We start from the raw sequence: 19,521 nt of genomic DNA, 5'->3' as shown, positions 1-19,521 counted from the left end.
TTTCCCCACAAATTACATTTATTCCCTGTCCAAAGGGTAGAGAGTAGTCATTCTGGAAACAAGTGCTCAAGCTGTTTTCAAGTGTTCTGAATAAAACTTTAACTGTAAGGATATGTGTACAAGAAGTCTTTGGTGGATTCTGTATGGAACCCACCTGACCCTAAAAGGCATTAAAAAAGACGCTTCAGGAAAAACACTGTGGGTATACTGGCATCTTAAAGACATTATGTGCGCATGATCTTAGTTTTCAAAAAAAATCCTTCCTTTAAAAGCTCCACAACCCTCTGGGCCCAACAACCAGCAACATAAATGATTGCAATTCATACACATGGCTGGCAGGATACCTGTCACCTCTTACTGGTGGTCACCTAACCTGTCACTTCAAGTAATTATTATCAGAGTCTGTATGATGATGTTATATAAGGAACATTGTGCAATAATAATGTCCGGACACAGCTTACAACGTCTGGATAGGGTATACATGTCGGGACACAGCTTACAACGCCTGGATAGGGTATACATGTCGGGACACAGCTTACAACGCCTGGATAGGGTATACATGTCGGGACACAGCTTACAACGCCTGGATAGGGTATACATGTCGGGACACAGCTTACAACGCCTGGATAGGGTATACATGTCGGGACACAGCTTACAACGCCTGGACAGGGTATACATGTCGGAACACAGCTTACAACGCCTGGATAGGGTATACATGTCGGGACACAGCTTACAACGCCTGGATAGGGTATACATGTCGGGACACAGCTTACAACGCCTGGATAGGGTATACATGTCGGGACACAGCTTACAACGCCTGGATAGGGTATACATGTCGGGACACAGCTTACAACGTCTGGATAGGGTATACATGTCGGGACACAGCTTACAACGCCTGGATAGGGTATACATGTCGGGACACAGCTTACAACGCCTGGATAGGGTATACATGTCGGGACACAGCTTACAACGCCTGGATAGGGTATACATGTCGGGACACAGCTTACAACGCCTGGATAGGGTATACATGTCGGGACACAGCTTACAACGCCTGGATAGGGTATACATGTCGGGACACAGCTTACAACGCCTGGATAGGGTATACATGTCGGGACACAGCTTACAACGCCTGGATAGGGTATACATGTCGGGACACAGCTTACAACGCCTGGATAGGGTATACATGTCGGGACACAGCTTACAACGCCTGGATAGGGTATACATGTCGGGACACAGCTTACAACGCCTGGATAGGGTATACATGTCGGGACACAGCTTACAACGCCTGGATAGGGTATACATGTCGGGACACAGCTTACAACGTCTGGATAGGGTATACATGTCGGGACACAGCTTACAACGTCTGGATAGGGTATACATGTCGGGACACAGCTTACAACGTCTGGATAGGGTATACATGTCGGGACACAGCTTACAACGCCTGGATAGGGTATACATGTCGGGACACAGCTTACAACGCCTGGATAGGGTATACATGTCGGGACACAGCTTACAACGTCTGGATAGGGTATACATGTCGGGACACAGCTTACAACGTCTGGATAGGGTATACATGTCGGGACACAGCTTACAACGTCTGGATAGGGTATACATGTCGGGACACAGCTTACAACGCCTGGATAGGGTATACATGTCGGGACACAGCTTACAACGCCTGGATAGGGTATACATGTCGGGACACAGCTTACAACGTCTGGATAGGGTATACATGTCGGGACACAGCTTACAACGCCTGGATAGGGTATACATGTCGGGACACAGCTTACAACGTCTGGATAGGGTATACATGTCAGGACACAGCTTACAACGTCTGGATACGGTATATATGTCTGGACACCGTACACAATGTCTGGATACAGTTTTTTTTATGGGACAGAAAAGATCAGCCTTCTCCATTTTTCTCAACAGGTTCTTGCAGATTTTCCCAGTAAAGGGTCTTGGAGGTGATGATTCCCGATGAGGTAAATTTTCATTTCTTCACTTCTGTATTTTCCTCCTCCAAGAGCCATAACCTTTTTTCACCCCCAGCAATATAGTTATTTTTTGTGTGACACCTTTTCACTTTACAATATAATATGTACTGAGAACAGGGAAAAATTCTAATTGGGGTCAACTGGAGGAAAAAAAAAGAAGAATTCTGCCATTGTTGCTTGGGTTTAGTTTCTACAGCGTTCACTGTACAGTAAAAAAACAAACAAAAAAAAAAAAACAACAACACATGTCTGCGAGCTATATTGTGACTATTTCCTAAAGGACACACCGTTGCTTTATTGGCACGATTGTGGGGTGCACACAACTTTCTGATCACCGATTAGGCAAGGGAAGGAAGACCATAAATACAGCATTTATATTTAAGTGGCGTTCATTGAACTATTAAATGGTGTTCTCTAAACTTTTTTTTTTAACCAAAAATGACAAATATTATTCAAAATGAGAAAATTAAGTGATTTAAACTTTTAGATTTTTAGATAATTCTTTCATATTCTATTTAATCCCCTAGGAGACTTGAACCTGTATTTGCTTCTTCACTGGTACAATGCACTGCACTACTTTTACTACTGCAGTGTATTGGAAAATTAACAATCTGGTATGACAACATTTCAGGGAATAAACAGCAGCTCCCCGCAATCAATGGAGTTAGAGGCAGATGCAGATTCTGATTGGATCGGGATACGTGCACACAATGTCTTTTTCAGGTGGTTCTGCGACGAAAGCTGCCTGAGAAAGTGCTTAAAAAAGGCTAAAAATAATGAAAATATGTTCTGCAATGACAAAACGACTCATTGTGCACATGTTTAGTCTTTTTGCGTTTCTTTTAACTGCTTCACACTTCAATATCCATGAGGCAGTTAGGAGTGACCTGACCATTCTTCTGAAGGCTTCTTCTTAGAAGTCGCTCATGATTGTATATATAAATGTAAAAAAAAAACACCAGCAGTGAAAAGCGACCAAAAAATAAAAGACACTACCAAAATTTTTCTGGAATGTTTTCTCCTTAAAAAAACTCAATGGTATGCCAGTGTCTAAAAGACATTGTGTGTACATCGTCTTATACAGACTATCTTCTCCTGACGAAGCCACACACCAGAGTGGCGATACGCATGGGGTCTGCCTCTCCCACCATCTACTCTGGACAGGTTTACTTTTTGCCTTGACTAATTATGCATTGGGTGCTTGGGCACATACTTGGTGCACCTTACCAAGCAGTATCCATTGTTTCAGTATAGATCTTCATATGCATATATCCTGCCACCATGACTGACAGTCACCATATGCCATCATGACTATTAACTAATATAAGGAGATCTCTTCATGAAATATATAACCCTGAATACATAACATATTGGTTTGGTGGATATTACTACTAGAATACACAATTATTGGCAGGTCTATAAACAATTATATGGATTGTGTTTAAACCGTGCATGCATGTTGTATATTATATATTCTTGAGTAATTTGGTGGGGAGGAGACAGGAGCCCTTACATGGACTCTCTGGATGAATTCTCTGGATGAATATGTCCCAGTGTATCTGGCTTTTAAATGTTTTTAACTTTGTAGGGTTATATTGTTCTGATATGCTATGAATAAAATGTATTGATTATTATTTGGTGATCCTGTATGTATATGCACACTTCTGTTTTATTGGCTTCCTTTTAAGTGTGCTTACGGAGATCCCGATTTAATATTGGCTATGCCTGCAGCCCATAGTTTAACCATAGTCTTATACAGCCGACACCTGAGCCCCCCTGTACACTCTCACAGGACATGAGGTTATATACTGTGTGTCACATATTGGGAAGGATCCAACACCGGACACAAGAGGTCATTTATTTAAAGAGTAACTGTCATTTTAATTATTATTATTATTTCATAAATCAATATTACACATGAAAATGAGCAACTTTGTAATAAATCTTATCAGAGAGATCTGCTTCTTTCTCCTCTTGGACGCATCTTTCATTCTTAAAATTCTCAATTTATGAATAAAATGTGTATTCAGTGAGGACAGATTTTCCCATTACTGAGATAGGAGATGGGAGCTGCTGCTGATGAGATTGTGTGGAGAGGCAGAGATTCTCCCTTCTCCCCTCAGCAGTCTACATAGAACCTTATCAGCAGCAGCTCCCATCTCCTATGTAGACTGCAGAGGGGAGAAGGGAGAATCTCTGCCTCTCCACACAATCTCATCAGTAGCAGATGCCATCTCCTATCTCAGTAATGGGAAAGTCTCTTCACTGAATACAGATTCTACCTGTGAATTCAGCATTTTGATAATGACTGATCAGTTCTGGCAGAGAAAGAAGCAGATCTCTCTGATAAGATATATTACAAACTTATCTTCACGTGTAGTATTGATTTATTGAATAAAAATTAAGACAACGCATACTTTTTAAGATTCCCAGACTGCTGGGGACCTTTGTGGCTTCTCCACCTCTTTCTTCTGTCCTCCATACATTGGTACTGCGGGAAAACACGGCGAATACCGCACACTCAGGAGGAGGGTCAGGCTCGCTCTTCACTGTGCAATCCTATACCAGTACAATAAACACCAATAAACCATATGGACCCAATTAGAATTCAACAACACCAATATTTAAAAGCAACAATCGACTACATGGCCTAAGTTAAAAATTACCAAAACTTTATTGAAAACATGTACAAGACGAAAATGCACAAAGTAAAAACAAGGTACACCACAGATGATAAATAGGTGGAGAACCTGGACCTGAATAATGTATGAAGTAACCACTATATTAATCATGTTGCTCCAATAGGTAAATATACAACATCAAGTATATGAAATATTGAAACTTGATATGTTTGAGCAGCATTAAATGCACAAATGGCTAAACACATATAAGGAGATAATGAATATGAGTACATAAATACACAGCATGGTTGCATCAAAACAAACATATATAGGCAAGTATGAATAAATACCTATTGTGCACAATATCCAAGTGGAGCTGCATATATGTGTAAGAAACAACCTTATATAAACTGCCCAGTAAATCCATGAGAGTAGTAAGAAGTAGTAAAAAGTAACTATATTTACCAAGAAGCGTAGGTCAGAGGTCCAGGCACCCACCACACACCCGACGCGCGTTTCGCACAGGAAATGCTTCGTCCAGGGGTGATGGAATGCTGGGAAGAATGGATATTTAAATGAATCCTGTCCAATGCCATCCTATTTTATGGTCATATGCAGCTGCGCTGATTAACCCCTATGCACCGTCTTACGTCATAGTTGTCATGGGTACCACCCCCGCAATGGCACATCGCAAGCACGCCGACCGCTGTGTCTGGGATCCGCCGGAAGGAGACACAGTACTTCCCGTCATGTGACCAATTGCGGTCACATGATCGGGACTAAATCACATGATTAGTTTCGTGACGTTTAGCGCCTGCATAGTGGCCAGGGCAATAAAACAGGGGGAGCTCACAAGAAGAGACCAGTATATACAAGCGCAGATGTATAGGAAAAGGACCCGATAGGACCACCACCTAGTATGTAATATATATATATATATATATATATATATATATATATATATATATATATATATATATATATTATATATATATAAAAACTCAGGGTGGTCCAAAAGTAGGTGGCCAGAAAATAACATTTATTTTGATTTATATATAAAATTGTATTTACTAACACAAGCATAACATTGACAATTACATTTTATTCTGAACAATAATACAAAAGCCCTTAAATGTTTATCAACGCAGGTGCTCAAACTGTTTTACAATTTTCACAGCTTTGAAGTCTGCATCTTACGCTTTGACAAACTTTTTTGGATCTCTTTGGGTATTAATTTCTTGAAATGAATCTCTTATGTAATTTCTCAAATCACTGACACTTTTTGGTTTTCGACTATAGACTTTGTCCTTGAGTACTCCCCAAAAGAAAAAATCCATTGGGGTCAAGTCTGGTGAACGTGCCGGCCAATCAAGTGGGCCTCTTCGGCCAATCCATTTATTAGGAAATGTTTCATCAAGATACTCGCGGACTACTCTTGAATAATGTGGAGGGGTCCCATCTTGTTGGAAATAAAGGTCATTTGAATTAGGCTGTTGCTGTACCTGGGGAACAACTTGATTCATTAGAATTTCGAGATACTTATCTCCTGTGACTGTTCCATCAAAAAATATAGTTCCTAAAACACCCAAACTTGAAATACCACCCCAAACATTGACACCAGGCTCATTTAGTTGTTGCTCTTATGTTAAATGCATGTTCTCATTATACTAGTAAATACAATTATGTCTGTTAATATGGCCGGATAATTTGAAAGAAGCTTCATCACTCCACATAATGTTATCTAAAATTACTGGATTTTCTTCAATTTCGTTAAGCATAATCTCACTAAATTGCAGCCGCCTGTCTGGATCATCCTCCAATAAACCATGAATTAGACGTGGACAATAAGCTTTCCACCCAATAGATTTCAGGATTCACATGATAGAAGCTCGTGAAATTACCAATTCCAAAGAGGCTCTTCTGGTGGACTTTTTTGGACTCTGAACAAATGATTCAGCAACAAGTTGTTTATTATCTTCTGTACAGACTGTTTTGGGTCGACCAGTTTTTGGAGCATTAAGGATTGAGCCAGTGGCATTGAATTTGTCACGAATGCGGTAAATTGTTTGCCTCTTTGGGGCTTGAGTACCAAATGTTTCAACCCAATTTGCTCTAACGGTTTCAGCATTTTGAGATTTCCAATACTCTGTTAAACTCCATTTTCTTTGATCTGTATTTAAATTATTTGCCATTATGTGTTATCTGAATTATCTAAAAAGAAAACAGATTTGGGGAGATCTATCTCTGAAAACTAGATCTGTGAAACTGGCTCAGTTGCCCATAGCAACCAGATTCCACCTTTCATTTTCCAAAGAGTCTATGAGGAATGAAAAGTGGAATCTGATTGGTTGCTAAGGGCAACTGACCAGTTTCACTTTACACCATGTTTGATAAATCTCTCCCCTTCATAACCTTATTACATTTTCTGTCCGCCTACTTTTGGACCTGTGTGTGTGTGTGTGTGTGTGTGTGTGTGTGTGTGTGTGTGTGTGTGTGTGTGTGTGTGTGTGTGTGTGTGTGTGTGTGTGTGTGTGTGTGTGTGTGTGTGATGAACTGAAAGTGCCACATGTGTGTAAAGTGCATATCATAGACAGAAATAGAGACAAGACATATGTCAATAAATGTTGAAGTGCAAAAAGTGCAATATACTTGTGAATAAAAATAGAAAATAAAAAAGGAATAAAATATAAAAAAAAGATAAAAAATAAATAATGATCATAATGACTTTATATTACACCTTGCACTTCTCCATTCTTGGATTTTTGCCTTAGTCCAATTTAGCATCATATATACACATACATTTTTGTTCATGTATACTTTATTATAAGTCACTCTTCTGTTCAATCACACACATTTCATTGTACTATTTACTACTCTCATGGTTTTACTGGGCAGTTCATATAAGGTTGTTTCTTACACATATATGCAGCTCCACTTGGATAATGTGCACAGAATAGGTACTGTATTTATTCATACTTACCTATATATATGTTTATGTTTTGATGCAACCATGCTGTGTATTTATGTACTCATTTTCATTATCTCCTTATATGTGTTTAGCCATTTGTGCATTTAATGCTGCTCAAACATCAAGTTTCATTATTGGAGCCACATGATTAACATAGTGGTTACTTCATACATTATTCAGGTCCAGGTTCTCCACCTATTTATCATCTGTGGTGTGCCTTGTTTTTACTTTGTGCATGTTTTCAATAAAGTTTTGGCAATTTTTAATTTAGGCCATGTAGTTGATTGTTGCTTTTAAATATTGGTGTTGTTGCCTATACCAGTACAGTAACGAAGGCTTTTAAAACCACTTTCTCCAATGTTTAGCATAGCTATAATATTTATGAATATTTAGCAAAAGCATGTGAAATCTCACCTGTAATCACAATGCTGACATTTATATGGCCGCTCATCGCTGTGCCTAAACCGTATGTGAGTCCGTAAGGTAGAAGGAAGTGGACAGGTCATATCACACAACGGGCATTTATAGTGGTTCACTGCAAGACAGGTCAGAGTTAGTGCTGACATGAGAAAAACGTGTCCTGCTTCATCAGCTAAGCAGAGCGGCAGCCGGCAGTTTCCTCTCTGCTGGTGCCACCACCTGGCTGCCAGTATTCTAGGGATGAGGTTCTCACAAAACGATGGCATCAGGTATAAGCGACTGCCCCTTTGTAGTTCCATTTCTAAATTATTTACTTAAAGGGGTTGCCCCATTACAAGTCACATCACCAATCAGCCGTATCGATGATTAGTATATGATCCACAAGGTTTAGATGCAGAGACCTTCATTTTTTTTCCGAGAGGGGGTCGTCTGTGGGTGTGGAGTGATAGTGTTTAAGTGCATCCACTACCACTCCATTCACACAGGGGACTTTGGGCTCCCTTGTGATTATGATCAATTGGGGTCCCACCAGTGAGACCCCCAGGGATCATCCATTTATCACTTTTTTGTGGATAGATGTACGTTGTTTATGGGACAAGCCCTGTAAGCATGCCTCTGCTCTGCTGCTAGCAAGTTACTGAAATAGTCCACCAACTAAAGCGAAGGGTAATTCAAAATAGCATTACAGAATTCATATTAATCCACCAGTATTACTAAAATATGAAGCAAAATGCTGAAAATATTTTTCTTTAAATCCATACAAGTAGTATTATAACAGAAGAGTATTACACTTACCATGATTTCGCATGTGGTCCCGCAGCAGGCGTTCTGTCGCAAATCTCTTAGAACAATGTGTGCACTGGAAGCGATGTTCTGCGGGTGCAGGACAGAAAAACACAGACATTACATTATATATCTGCAGCACATGAATGCAATGGGGATTCATCATAAAGGGACCATGGAATGACTGCCTAAGACTCAAGTAGGTGTGGCATGCAATTGTACCCAATTACTGGGGATGTTGTACCACTATATGTGGACTAGCACTTTAGTTATGTGAACGAAACAGGACACTTGTGTAGGACACCACTCATGAGCTCAGCTCCGAGGTCCACTCACTGCATAGTCATTCTCCTCTGCGCATGTGGGGTCACTTCAAGCCAGATAATGATTTTTTTTTTTACTTTATTCTTATTTTTACAGATTTTGAAGACATCAGCAGCATAACACTACTCTCAACATTGTCCTTTGTTAGCACTTATCACAGCACAAGCATGACCAGACATGTCCACACAATGGCTGCTGGTGGAGGAGCAGCGACCAGATCAGTCCATCAGTCTCCTCCAATAGAACAGCAGCTTTATCATGTGAGGTTTTCTATTGGAGGAGACTGATGGATAGGTCTGGTCACTTCTTCTCCTCCAGCAGCCATTGTATGGACAGGTCTGGTCACTGCTCCTCCACCAGCAGCCATTGTATGGACAGGTCTGGTCACTGCTCCTCCACCAGCAGCCATTGTATGGACAGGTCTGGTCACTTCTTCTCCTCCAGCAGCCATTGTATGGACAGGTCTGGTCACTGCTCCTCCACCAGCAGCCATTGTATGGACAGGTCTGGTCACTGCTCCTCCACCAGCAGCCATTGTATGGACAGGTCTGGTCACTGCTCCTCCACCAGCAGCCATTGTATGGACAGGTCTGGTCACTGCTCCTCCACCAGCAGCCATTGTATGGACAGGTCTGGTCACTTCTTCTCCTCCAGCAGCCATTGTATGGACAGGTCTGGTCACTGCTCCTCCACCAGCAGCCATTGTATGGACAGGTCTGGTCACTGCTCCTCCACCAGCAGCCATTGTATGGACAGGTCTGGTCACTGCTCCTCCACCAGCAGCCATTGTATGGACAGGTCTGGTCACTGCTCCTCCACCAGCAGCCATTGTATGGACAGGTCTGGTCACTGCTCCTCCACCAGCAGCCATTGTATGGACAGGTCTGGTCACTGCTCCTCCACCAGCAGCCATTGTATGGACAGGTCTGGTCACTGCTCCTCCACCAGCAGCCATTGTATGGACAGGTCTGGTCACTGCTCCTCCACCAGCAGCCATTGTATGGACAGGTCTGGTCACTGCTCCTCCACCAGCAGCCATTGTATGGACAGGTCTGGTCACTGCTCCTCCACCAGCAGCCATTGTATGGACAGGTCTGGTCACTGCTCCTCCACCGGCAGCCATTGTATGGACAGGTCTGGTCACTGCTCCTCCACCGGCAGCCATTGTATGGATAGGTCTGGTCACTGCTCCTCCACCGGCAGCCATTGTATGGACAGGTCTGGTCACTGCTCCTCCACCGGCAGCCATTGTATGGACAGGTCTGGTCACTGCTCCTCCACCGGCAGCCATTGTATGGACAGGTCTGGTCACTGCTCCTCCACCGGCAGCCATTGTATGGACAGGTCTGGTCACTGCTCCTCCACCGGCAGCCATTGTATGGACAGGTCTGGTCACTGCTCCTCCACCAGCAGCCATTGTATGGACAGGTCTGGTCACTGCTCCTCCACCAGCAGCCATTGTATGGACAGGTCTGGTCACTGCTCCTCCACCAGCAGCCATTGTATGGACAGGTCTGGTCACTGCTCCTCCACCAGCAGCCATTGTATGGACAGGTCTGGTCACTGCTCCTCCACCAGCAGCCATTGTATGGACAGGTCTGGTCACTGCTCCTCCACCAGCAGCCATTGTATGGACAGGTCTGGTCACTGCTCCTCCACCAGCAGCCATTGTATGGACAGGTCTGGTCACTGCTCCTCCACCGGCAGCCATTGTATGGACAGGTCTGGTCACTGCTCCTCCACCGGCAGCCATTGTATGGACAGGTCTGGTCACTGCTCCTCCACCGGCAGCCATTGTATGGACAGGTCTGGTCACTGCTCCTCCACCGGCAGCCATTGTATGGACAGGTCTGGTCACTGCTCCTCCACCGGCAGCCATTGTATGGACAGGTCTGGTCACTGCTCCTCCACCGGCAGCCATTGTATGGACAGGTCTGGTCACTGCTCCTCCACCGGCAGCCATTGTATGGACAGGTCTGGTCACTGCTCCTCCACCGGCAGCCATTGTATGGACAGGTCTGGTCACTGCTCCTCCACCGGCAGCCATTGTATGGACAGGTCTGGTCACTGCTCCTCCACCGGCAGCCATTGTATGGACAGGTCTGGTCACTGCTCCTCCACCAGCAGCCATTGTATGGACAGGTCTGGTCACTGCTCCTCCACCAGCAGCCATTGTATGGACAGGTCTGGTCACTGCTCCTCCACCAGCAGCCATTGTATGGACAGGTCTGGTCACTGCTCCTCCACCAGCAGCCATTGTATGGACAGGTCTGGTCACTGCTCCTCCACCAGCAGCCATTGTATGGACAGGTCTGGTCACTGCTCCTGCACCAGCAGCCATTGTATGGACAGGTCTGGTCACTGCTCCTGCACCAGCAGCCATTGTATGGACAGGTCTGGTCACTGCTCCTCCACCAGCAGCCATTGTATGGACAGGTCTGGTCACTGCTCCTCCACCAGCAGCCATTGTATGGACAGGTCTGGTCACTGCTCCTCCACCAGCAGCCATTGTATGGACAGGTCTGGTCACTGCTCCTCCACCGGCAGCCATTGTATGGACAGGTCTGGTCACTGCTCCTCCACCGGCAGCCATTGTATGGACAGGTCTGGTCACTGCTCCTCCACCAGCAGCCATTGTATGGACAGGTCTGGTCACTCCTCCTCCACCAGCAGCCATTGTATGGACAGGTCTGGTCACTGCTCCTCCACCAGCAGCCATTGTATGGACAGGTCTGGTCACTGCTCCTCCACCAGCAGCCATTGTATGGACAGGTCTGGTCACTTCTCCTCCACCAGCAGCCATTGTATGGACAGGTCTGGTCACTTCTCCTCCACCAGCAGCCATTGTATGGACAGGTCTGGTCACTTCTCCTCCACCAGCAGCCATTGTATGGACAGGTCTGGTCACTGCTCCTCCACCAGCAGCCATTGTATGGACAGGTCTGGTCACTGCTCCTCCACCAGCAGCCATTGTATGGACAGATCTGGTCACTGCTCCTTCACCAGCAGCCATTGTATGGACAGGTCTGGTCACTCCTCCTCCACCGGCAGCCATTGTATGGACAGGTCTGGTCACTCCTCCTCCACCAGCAGCCATTGTATGGACAGGTCTGGTCACTGCTCCTACACTAGCAGCCATTGTATGGACAGATCTGGTCACTGCTCCTCCACCAGCAGCCATTGTATGGACAGGTCTGGTCACTGCTCCTCCACCAGCAGCCATTGTATGGACAGAAGTGCTGGTCAGTTTGGGAGGAAAGCAGCACTAATGAGAGAGAGAGTCGACAACCCCTTTGCATATTTGAGGTGACTGAATCTTCTTAATTTCAAATTTGACAGATTCGACTAATTATTCCAAAATTTTGACTCACAGCAAATACATTTTCTGCAAATCTCAATATTGCAAACCCTCTATTTGCCCAGAAAAGATATGTATAACACTCTGAGGTCTCCTAGGACTACACTGAACCCCTTTTGAGCTCTGTAGTGTAAACATAACCTTAATCATGTCCACGTGACCTCAACCCATCTGGCTATTTGTAAACGGATGGTAACCAACAGCCTGTTTAATAACATTGTACTAAGACTTTTTAGTCACAATTAACCCTTTTTGGGGTCACATGCCTGCTGTGCCGATATTTATACACAGGCGGCGCTATGGAAGAAGCCATGTCGTTTTGGCAAGCCGAGGTCCAAAAATTATCCCTGGTGGGGTAGTAGGTTTGTTGCTTGTTAAATGAAGAAGCTACAGGTTTTTTTTTTTTTTAAAGCTTTCCAAAAATTATCAATTTTTTGGGAGCAGCAATACATAGGTTGTTTAGTAAGAGAATAAGCATTGTTTTTGTCCTCAAAAAATCTTTTAGCCAGATGTCAGCTCTGCTCTTTATTGCTGGCACCAACACCGTCCTCCTCTGATGACATCACCTTCTCGGCACACCAATCTGATTTCCAGGTCTTGTGCACCACACAATCGTTGTCATCATCTCCTGTGATTTGGCCTCAGGGTGGGAAACTGTGTCGCTGTCAGAGGTAACATCATCCTGCTGTGACTGAGACAAGGGATGTGCCATATATACCATAATTGCTCTCCGCTTCCTCCCAACTAATATGCTTGCCAAATGCAAAGGAGGCCAATTGTGACTTGCGTTTAACAGTACAGCAGCCCGGATGGCTGGTGCCAGTGATGCTGCTGCTAGCGTCTCCAGCATTTTTCGCAATGCTATTTGTAAGAAGAATAGCACAAGAAATGCAAAAACTCAGTACAATCACTTGTGACAAGCAAGCACACCATCTATGACCGACGATTTCAAAGTATTTTTTCTGTAAAAACCATTGTGCTGCCTTTATGCTTTCTAGTGCATTAAGTTATCTTGTGTGGCAAATGCAATCTTCTGCAATGCATAAAATGCCATCAGGCATTATTTTTAGATTCACACAAGTAGACTCACAAATTGTTTGAATTCTCGAAGACCTCCACATTTCATAAAATGCTGCACAAATTTGATTTGCATCAAATTGTTCATCTCTGGAATACTTCAGCATAACCCAGGGATTCTGAAAATATTTTTTCATGACACATTGTACTTTGTTAGTGGTAACGTTAGATTTATATGTTTGTTTGCTTATGAAAATATCTGAAATTTGAAGAAAATGCAAAATGTTCTTTTATTCCTTCTGCTGATGCCGCCTCAGTGGTGGTGTGGGGGTCCTGAACTGATTGGTGCTGTTGTTCGATAACCGATAAGGACTGCCTTATCAGTTCGACTGCCAAAAGCAGCACCTATCGGTTCAGGGCCCCCACACCACCACTGAGGAGGCATCAGCAGAAGGAAGTACCCACCCTTCATCCCATACCAGCAATCCCCACTCAGGAGCCTATACAGCGAAGTTTGAAAAAGACCTCTAATAGGTCGAAACGTCACGACATATCGCTTTAAACTCCATCTTGTCTATTTATCAACGGTGTGGTGAATATGTATATATCTGAATAAACGGTTTCCACTTTGCAAATTACCTATGAGTGCGGCTGTTATCTACATACTAGTGTTGGGATATTATCCAATTCAGCCTGCACCAATCTCTACAGCTGAGGACGCATCTTCTTCATTCATAGCCTTACTGGAGCATCTTGGGTATATAACATTTTTTTGATTGATTCTAAAAGGTAAATGTCACATTTATCCTGTTGATTAAGCTGAGCTCTAATGTTAGGGATTCGCATCTGAATCCCCCCAAAATTAGATTCAGACAAAACAATTCACTATAATGAGGCAGATGGAGTCATTGTGGCCTGTGTTCCAGCAGTGTCTGCCTTGTGTTCGACCACGCTTTTATGCGCTTAATAATAATAATAATAATAATAATAATAATAATAATAAGACAGAGGCCAGACCGAGTCCAACATGACCCAATATAGTAAATGGTTCTATTGGGTTTTTCATCTGAATTGTGTCTTTGCGGATTTAAATGGAAATCCTGAGGCAAGAGAGGGAGATGGCCTTGGACGTACATATACGTCCAAGGTCATTAAGGGGTTAAGTGAAGATCACAGGATAACTGATCGGAGTCTTATACAAATTTATGGGAAACCAAATTAATAAACAGCAGTTAGAAAATTACCAGTACTTTTTTTTTTAAATGCCAAGCGGCATTTGGTACAAGTGATAAGACCGTCTTATTCTTCAGGTCAGTATGATTATGGCGATATCTAAAAGCTGCCTATTTAGTGGCATAACAGTTTTCTGTAAAATATTTAATTTAATTTTACTTAAAGCATCACTCCAGGGTTTTGGGTTTTGTTCAGCGCTGGAATGGCGCTTTAAATGTAAGCCCCCTGCCCCCAGTCATATACTCGCCCTCCAGCGTCTTTATCGTTTTTCAGCATCGCTCCGGTCCCCCTGCGCCATATTGTGACAGTAGCTTCTGGCTGGCTGGAAGTCAGAAGCTACCTCACAAGCTCTCAATACAAGTCTATGAGAGGTATAACGAGGCCAGAACAAGGCTCCCATAGACTTGTATTGAAAAGTGACCACTGCGCCACTCCATGAAACACTGGAGCTGTCGGCACAGGAGACCAACGGGAGCAACGCTGGAAAGCAATGAAGGCGGCGGCGGCAGGTGAATATCAGACAGGGTTCAGGGGACTTACATTTAAAAGCACCAATCCAGCAGTGCAATAAAAACAAAAAACGCTGGAGTGGTGATTTAATTCTGCTATGGGACCTAAATATTTTTCACTTTATTCGCTGGTCTCATACACTACAATACATCTGTGCTGCAGTGCATGAGACTGTCAGTTATACAATCACATAGCCTGATAAACTCAGTTTATGGCAGGGCCTAAAAGGCCACCGTACCCAGAGGCCATTACTTGGACTGGGGTTGCAATGGCAAATATCGGGACCTGAAAACACGCGGTGCCGATAGGGTTAAAGGGAATCTATCACCAGGTTTTTGTCATCTAATCTGAGAGCACTATGATGTAGGGGAAGAGAGCCTGATCCCACTGATTTGTTACTTACTGAGCTGTGTTTTGTTGCTTCAATACAATCAGTGATTTACTAGCAGGAGATTATCACTAGAGGACTAGGTGTCTCGTGCCTCCTGGACCAACCACATCCCCAGCACTGATTAGAAGCCTTCTGTAATGAAACTGTGTACACAGAAAACAGCCAATCAGTGTTGTGGGTGGTGTTATACAGGGCTCAGCATTCAGAGAACTGCTAGATTTGCAGCAGAGAAACCTGTGATTCGATCACAACTGCTGCACCCAGTAAACTAAGTAATACATCGCTGGAATCAGAGTCTCTGTCCCTACAACATGCTGCTCTCAAATAACATAGCAAAAAATGCTGATAGATTCCCTTTAAAGAGGAAGCCCTCGCCTTCTGATAACCATCAAGAAGACGCTGTTGCAAATGACAACAGCATCTGGGTGGTTAAATGGCCACGATCAGTGCTAAAACCAATAGTGTTCGATGCACCAGGTGGTCAGCTATGATACACAGCTCACATCCGCTGCATTTTTGTCCATCAGGGGGCACAATTTACTTATTCCTCAGCACTGCCTTTTTACAGCACTGAGGAATAAATACCCTCAATGACCACCATAAAAAAGCGTATCACTAGTCCTTAAGGGGTTAAATATACTTTCACTCATAATCCGTTGCCAAAACACAGACTATGGGACATCCTGCTATAAATAAACCTTGAATATTTATGTCTTCTGGCATTCTCAGATGCTTAAAATGTACCATAAATTCCCCCTTATAGTTTGTATGGTTTTATTTCCATAAAACAAAAAATGACTAACCCCTTCCCACATTAGGGTGTGACTAAAGGTGCTGAGCAGGGGTCCACAAGGGTGGAGGTGTGAGCGGTCTGCACATGGGGCAGATGCCGGTGATACTCTACAGCTGCCATCTGTGTAACAATTTAGATGCCACTCGCAATCTCTGAAAGTAGCGCTTAAATAGAGTGATTGCCGGTGTGTGTGTGTGCTCCTATCGACCCCCTACAACACAATTGCGGGGCCCTGATGGGTTACCATAGCAGCTGGGGGCCCGCCTCTATAACAAGCTCTTTTTATACACAGTCATGAGACTTTGCATATTGACCCTCCAGCTCTTTTCATTATTGCCACTTACTTTTCCAGACTATTTTTTAACTGTGTCCCAAGTTTGCTGAAATGTGTTGCTGCCATCAATTTCTAAATGGACTAAGTTTTCAAATGCAATGAAAAAATATGTAATGTAACATTTCCAAATCATTGCATTCTTGTTTTCTTTCTATTTTACACAATGTCCCGAGTTTTGGGGAATTTAGGAATGTATAAATAAGGATCCTCACTGCTATTCGTCCCCGCGAGTGGAGAGAGAGATGTTGCGAGGGAAATACAAGGATCTTTTTAATTAGCTAAATACCAACCTGTCGCACAGCTCGGAGGATTTACAAGTATCTCTCAGTCTACTAGTGAAACAAGAGACAGACTTACGATCTAAAGATGTCTGTCGCCGGAGGTGATCGTAGAATTTAGTGTTGTTAGAGAACATCCCGCCGCAGTTTGGACAGGACACGACCTTTTCTTGCGTGTGACTTCGCAGGTGCTCTCGTAACTTGCATCGACTTTTACAAGAACAGTCACAGTCTATGAAATCATGGGGATATAAAACACTGATAAAGGTCCAGATAGCTCAACATATAAAATCACAAAGAGAAGGTTTGGACAGAACTATTCTAACATTACCTTTCCAGCCACACATCAGAACGCGGTTCTCTTTACCGGCTACTTCATACTCCGCGCTCAGACCGTGAGAGTCAACGTGCCTGTAGTACCACTCAGCGTTGTCGAATAAGCTCTATTACAGCAACAAAAAGAAGAAGGTAAACGCAAGGATTAGAAACTAGGCTGGAATTATCCACAAAAAGGTGACCATTTACTAAATGTCACATACACAACAACGACCATAAGGCCCTTATGCAGTTATGGGTTTATCAGCGGTAATACTGTAATGAAGCAAACTATTCCTACAAATCACCCACCGATCAGTCATAACAGTAAAACCACCAGCCTAATACTGAGGCACAGAATCCACTAGACCTTCGAAAGTGTCCAGTGTTATTTGGCACCATGACATTAGCAAGAGATCCTTTAAAGGTCCTGTAAATTCCGAGGCGTGTCCTTCATGGATTGGGATTACTTTTCCATATATCCCATAGATGATAGAGGGGGTTGAGATCTGTGAAATTTGTACACCTGGACCTTATTCTTGTTCCTCAGATCATTCCTGAATGCCAGGACCCAGGGTCTCCTAGCTGGACATTGCCCAGAGCAGCTCTATGCCTCTGCTAGCATGACAACTGGACATGAGAATGAAGCCTCACTAGCCGCCTAATTATATTCCCCCCCCTTGACAAGAAACATCCATTGTAACAAGCTAATTAGCGGTTCTAATATTATGACTGATCTTGTTTATCTGCCAACACGGTGGAGTCTGAGTTTTTTGAGGACCCATTGGCTTGGGTTACTGACTCTGATCATAGCCTGTAATGTGCACTCTATCCGCGAGAAGCACCGACAGAACATGTGACGGCTGAAGAAGGCCTCGCATGTTCGGGCCCTCACCTCGCAGTGGTCCCACATGCACATAAAGCTTTCCTGGAGCTCTGGGATCATGTTCCGGCTCTGTGTATCTAGCTGGCATGGAATCAGATCCGGCTGACTCTGTAACGCCTGGAGACCCAATTGTTTCAGCTTTGTGTGGTAGCAATGAAAATAAACATGGCGGAAAAGTTCTACTTGGCTATCCAGGGAGAAAAAGCCGCAGTCCAGCCACAGGCAGCAAAACTCGTCTGCAAGAGAAGGAGGAGAGATCATCAATGACAATAAAGCATGCTGCAGAATGATACAGCATGGGGACATACTGGTCACGTGTGGACATTCCCACCATGCTGCCCGCCTGCTCCACCTATCAGATTCTCCTAATAGGGGCTTATTCACACCACCGGAGAGGCTGCATTTTCTGCTCCACATTATGGTCCTGCGTATATAAGGCTGTTAGTGGGGCCAGGAGCCCCCGGCCTGAGACTGCACCTGACCCGGGTGTGTGAATTAGCCCTGATGAGGCTTCTGTGGTCACCCCAGGGGCCATACATACATCTGAGAAGGCGGGGGGCTACCATGTCACTCCTCACATAGCTCGGCAGGAAGCTCCCCCTGCCTGCAGCATGGCAGGGGCTAGAGATGTGGGGGAGGAGGAGGACGGTGCCGGCTCAGGTGCTTGGTGTATGGCAGTACAGTTCTCCCATTAATAACATGAATGGAGCGGACCACCCTGGACCGGCTGGAGGGGAGAATGCTGCAGAATAAGATGAGGCGGTCTCCAAGACCACCCAGAGGCTCTCACCCTCACAGTCCATGCTCTCCTCCCCAGGCCTCAGCTGCTGGGCTCCCAGATGATCAGACACATGAGCGCAGAATTCCTCCATCTTGGAAGCCACATAGGTGCAGGAGCCCCACTCACACTGCAGCAGCACATTCACAGCACGCTTCACTCCCCTGCCTGTCACCCCACTGTCTGCCATCAGTGAATCCTGGCACCTGACAACGCTGGGAACATCAGGGTGACACCCGTGCATGTACCCCTCCACCCCTATTAGAACAGCACTAAGGCAATGAGAAAATCGCTTTTTACTTAAGTATGTCCAATCACGGCACCCGTCAGGGCAACACAGCACGTGACACAACAGCGGCTCAACCAATCCAGAAGCTCCTGACAACCATAACACGGAAGTAACGCGCCTTCTCCAAGGAAGCGGTGCGCCATCCTAAACAGTCCCGCGGAAACATCAACTGTGCACTCCTGCATCAGAACCGGGGAAGAATATAATGCTGTCTCGTCCGTTCCGGATA

At 44.4% G+C, this 19,521-nt stretch overlaps 1 protein-coding gene across 1 annotated transcript in view; it reads right to left on the bottom strand.

Annotated features, from left to right (window-relative positions):
- Positions 1 to 19,297, bottom strand: part of HINFP (histone H4 transcription factor) — a 37,345-nt gene extending 18,048 nt beyond the window's left edge. The window contains exons 1-6 of the mRNA XM_073656611.1: positions 19,016 to 19,297; positions 18,235 to 18,461; positions 17,356 to 17,467; positions 17,104 to 17,256; positions 8,799 to 8,876; positions 7,998 to 8,118 (exon numbers count right to left, since the gene is read on the bottom strand). Of these exons, the coding sequence (XP_073512712.1) occupies positions 7,998 to 8,118; positions 8,799 to 8,876; positions 17,104 to 17,256; positions 17,356 to 17,467; positions 18,235 to 18,461; positions 19,016 to 19,247 (923 nt within the window). The 5' untranslated portion in view covers positions 19,248 to 19,297. The remainder of the gene's footprint in view (positions 1 to 7,997; positions 8,119 to 8,798; positions 8,877 to 17,103; positions 17,257 to 17,355; positions 17,468 to 18,234; positions 18,462 to 19,015) is intronic.
- Between the last annotated feature and the right edge of the window lie 224 nt (positions 19,298 to 19,521).

This window comes from Phyllobates terribilis, unplaced genomic scaffold, assembly GCF_046119375.1.
Source record: "Phyllobates terribilis strain yellow unplaced genomic scaffold, ASM4611937v1 Scaffold_12__6_contigs__length_324123572, whole genome shotgun sequence".
NCBI classification, from domain to species: domain Eukaryota; kingdom Metazoa; phylum Chordata; class Amphibia; order Anura; family Dendrobatidae; genus Phyllobates; species Phyllobates terribilis.
The sequence above is the reverse complement of the archived record's forward strand: the minus strand, read 5'-3'. Positions and strand labels throughout refer to the sequence as shown.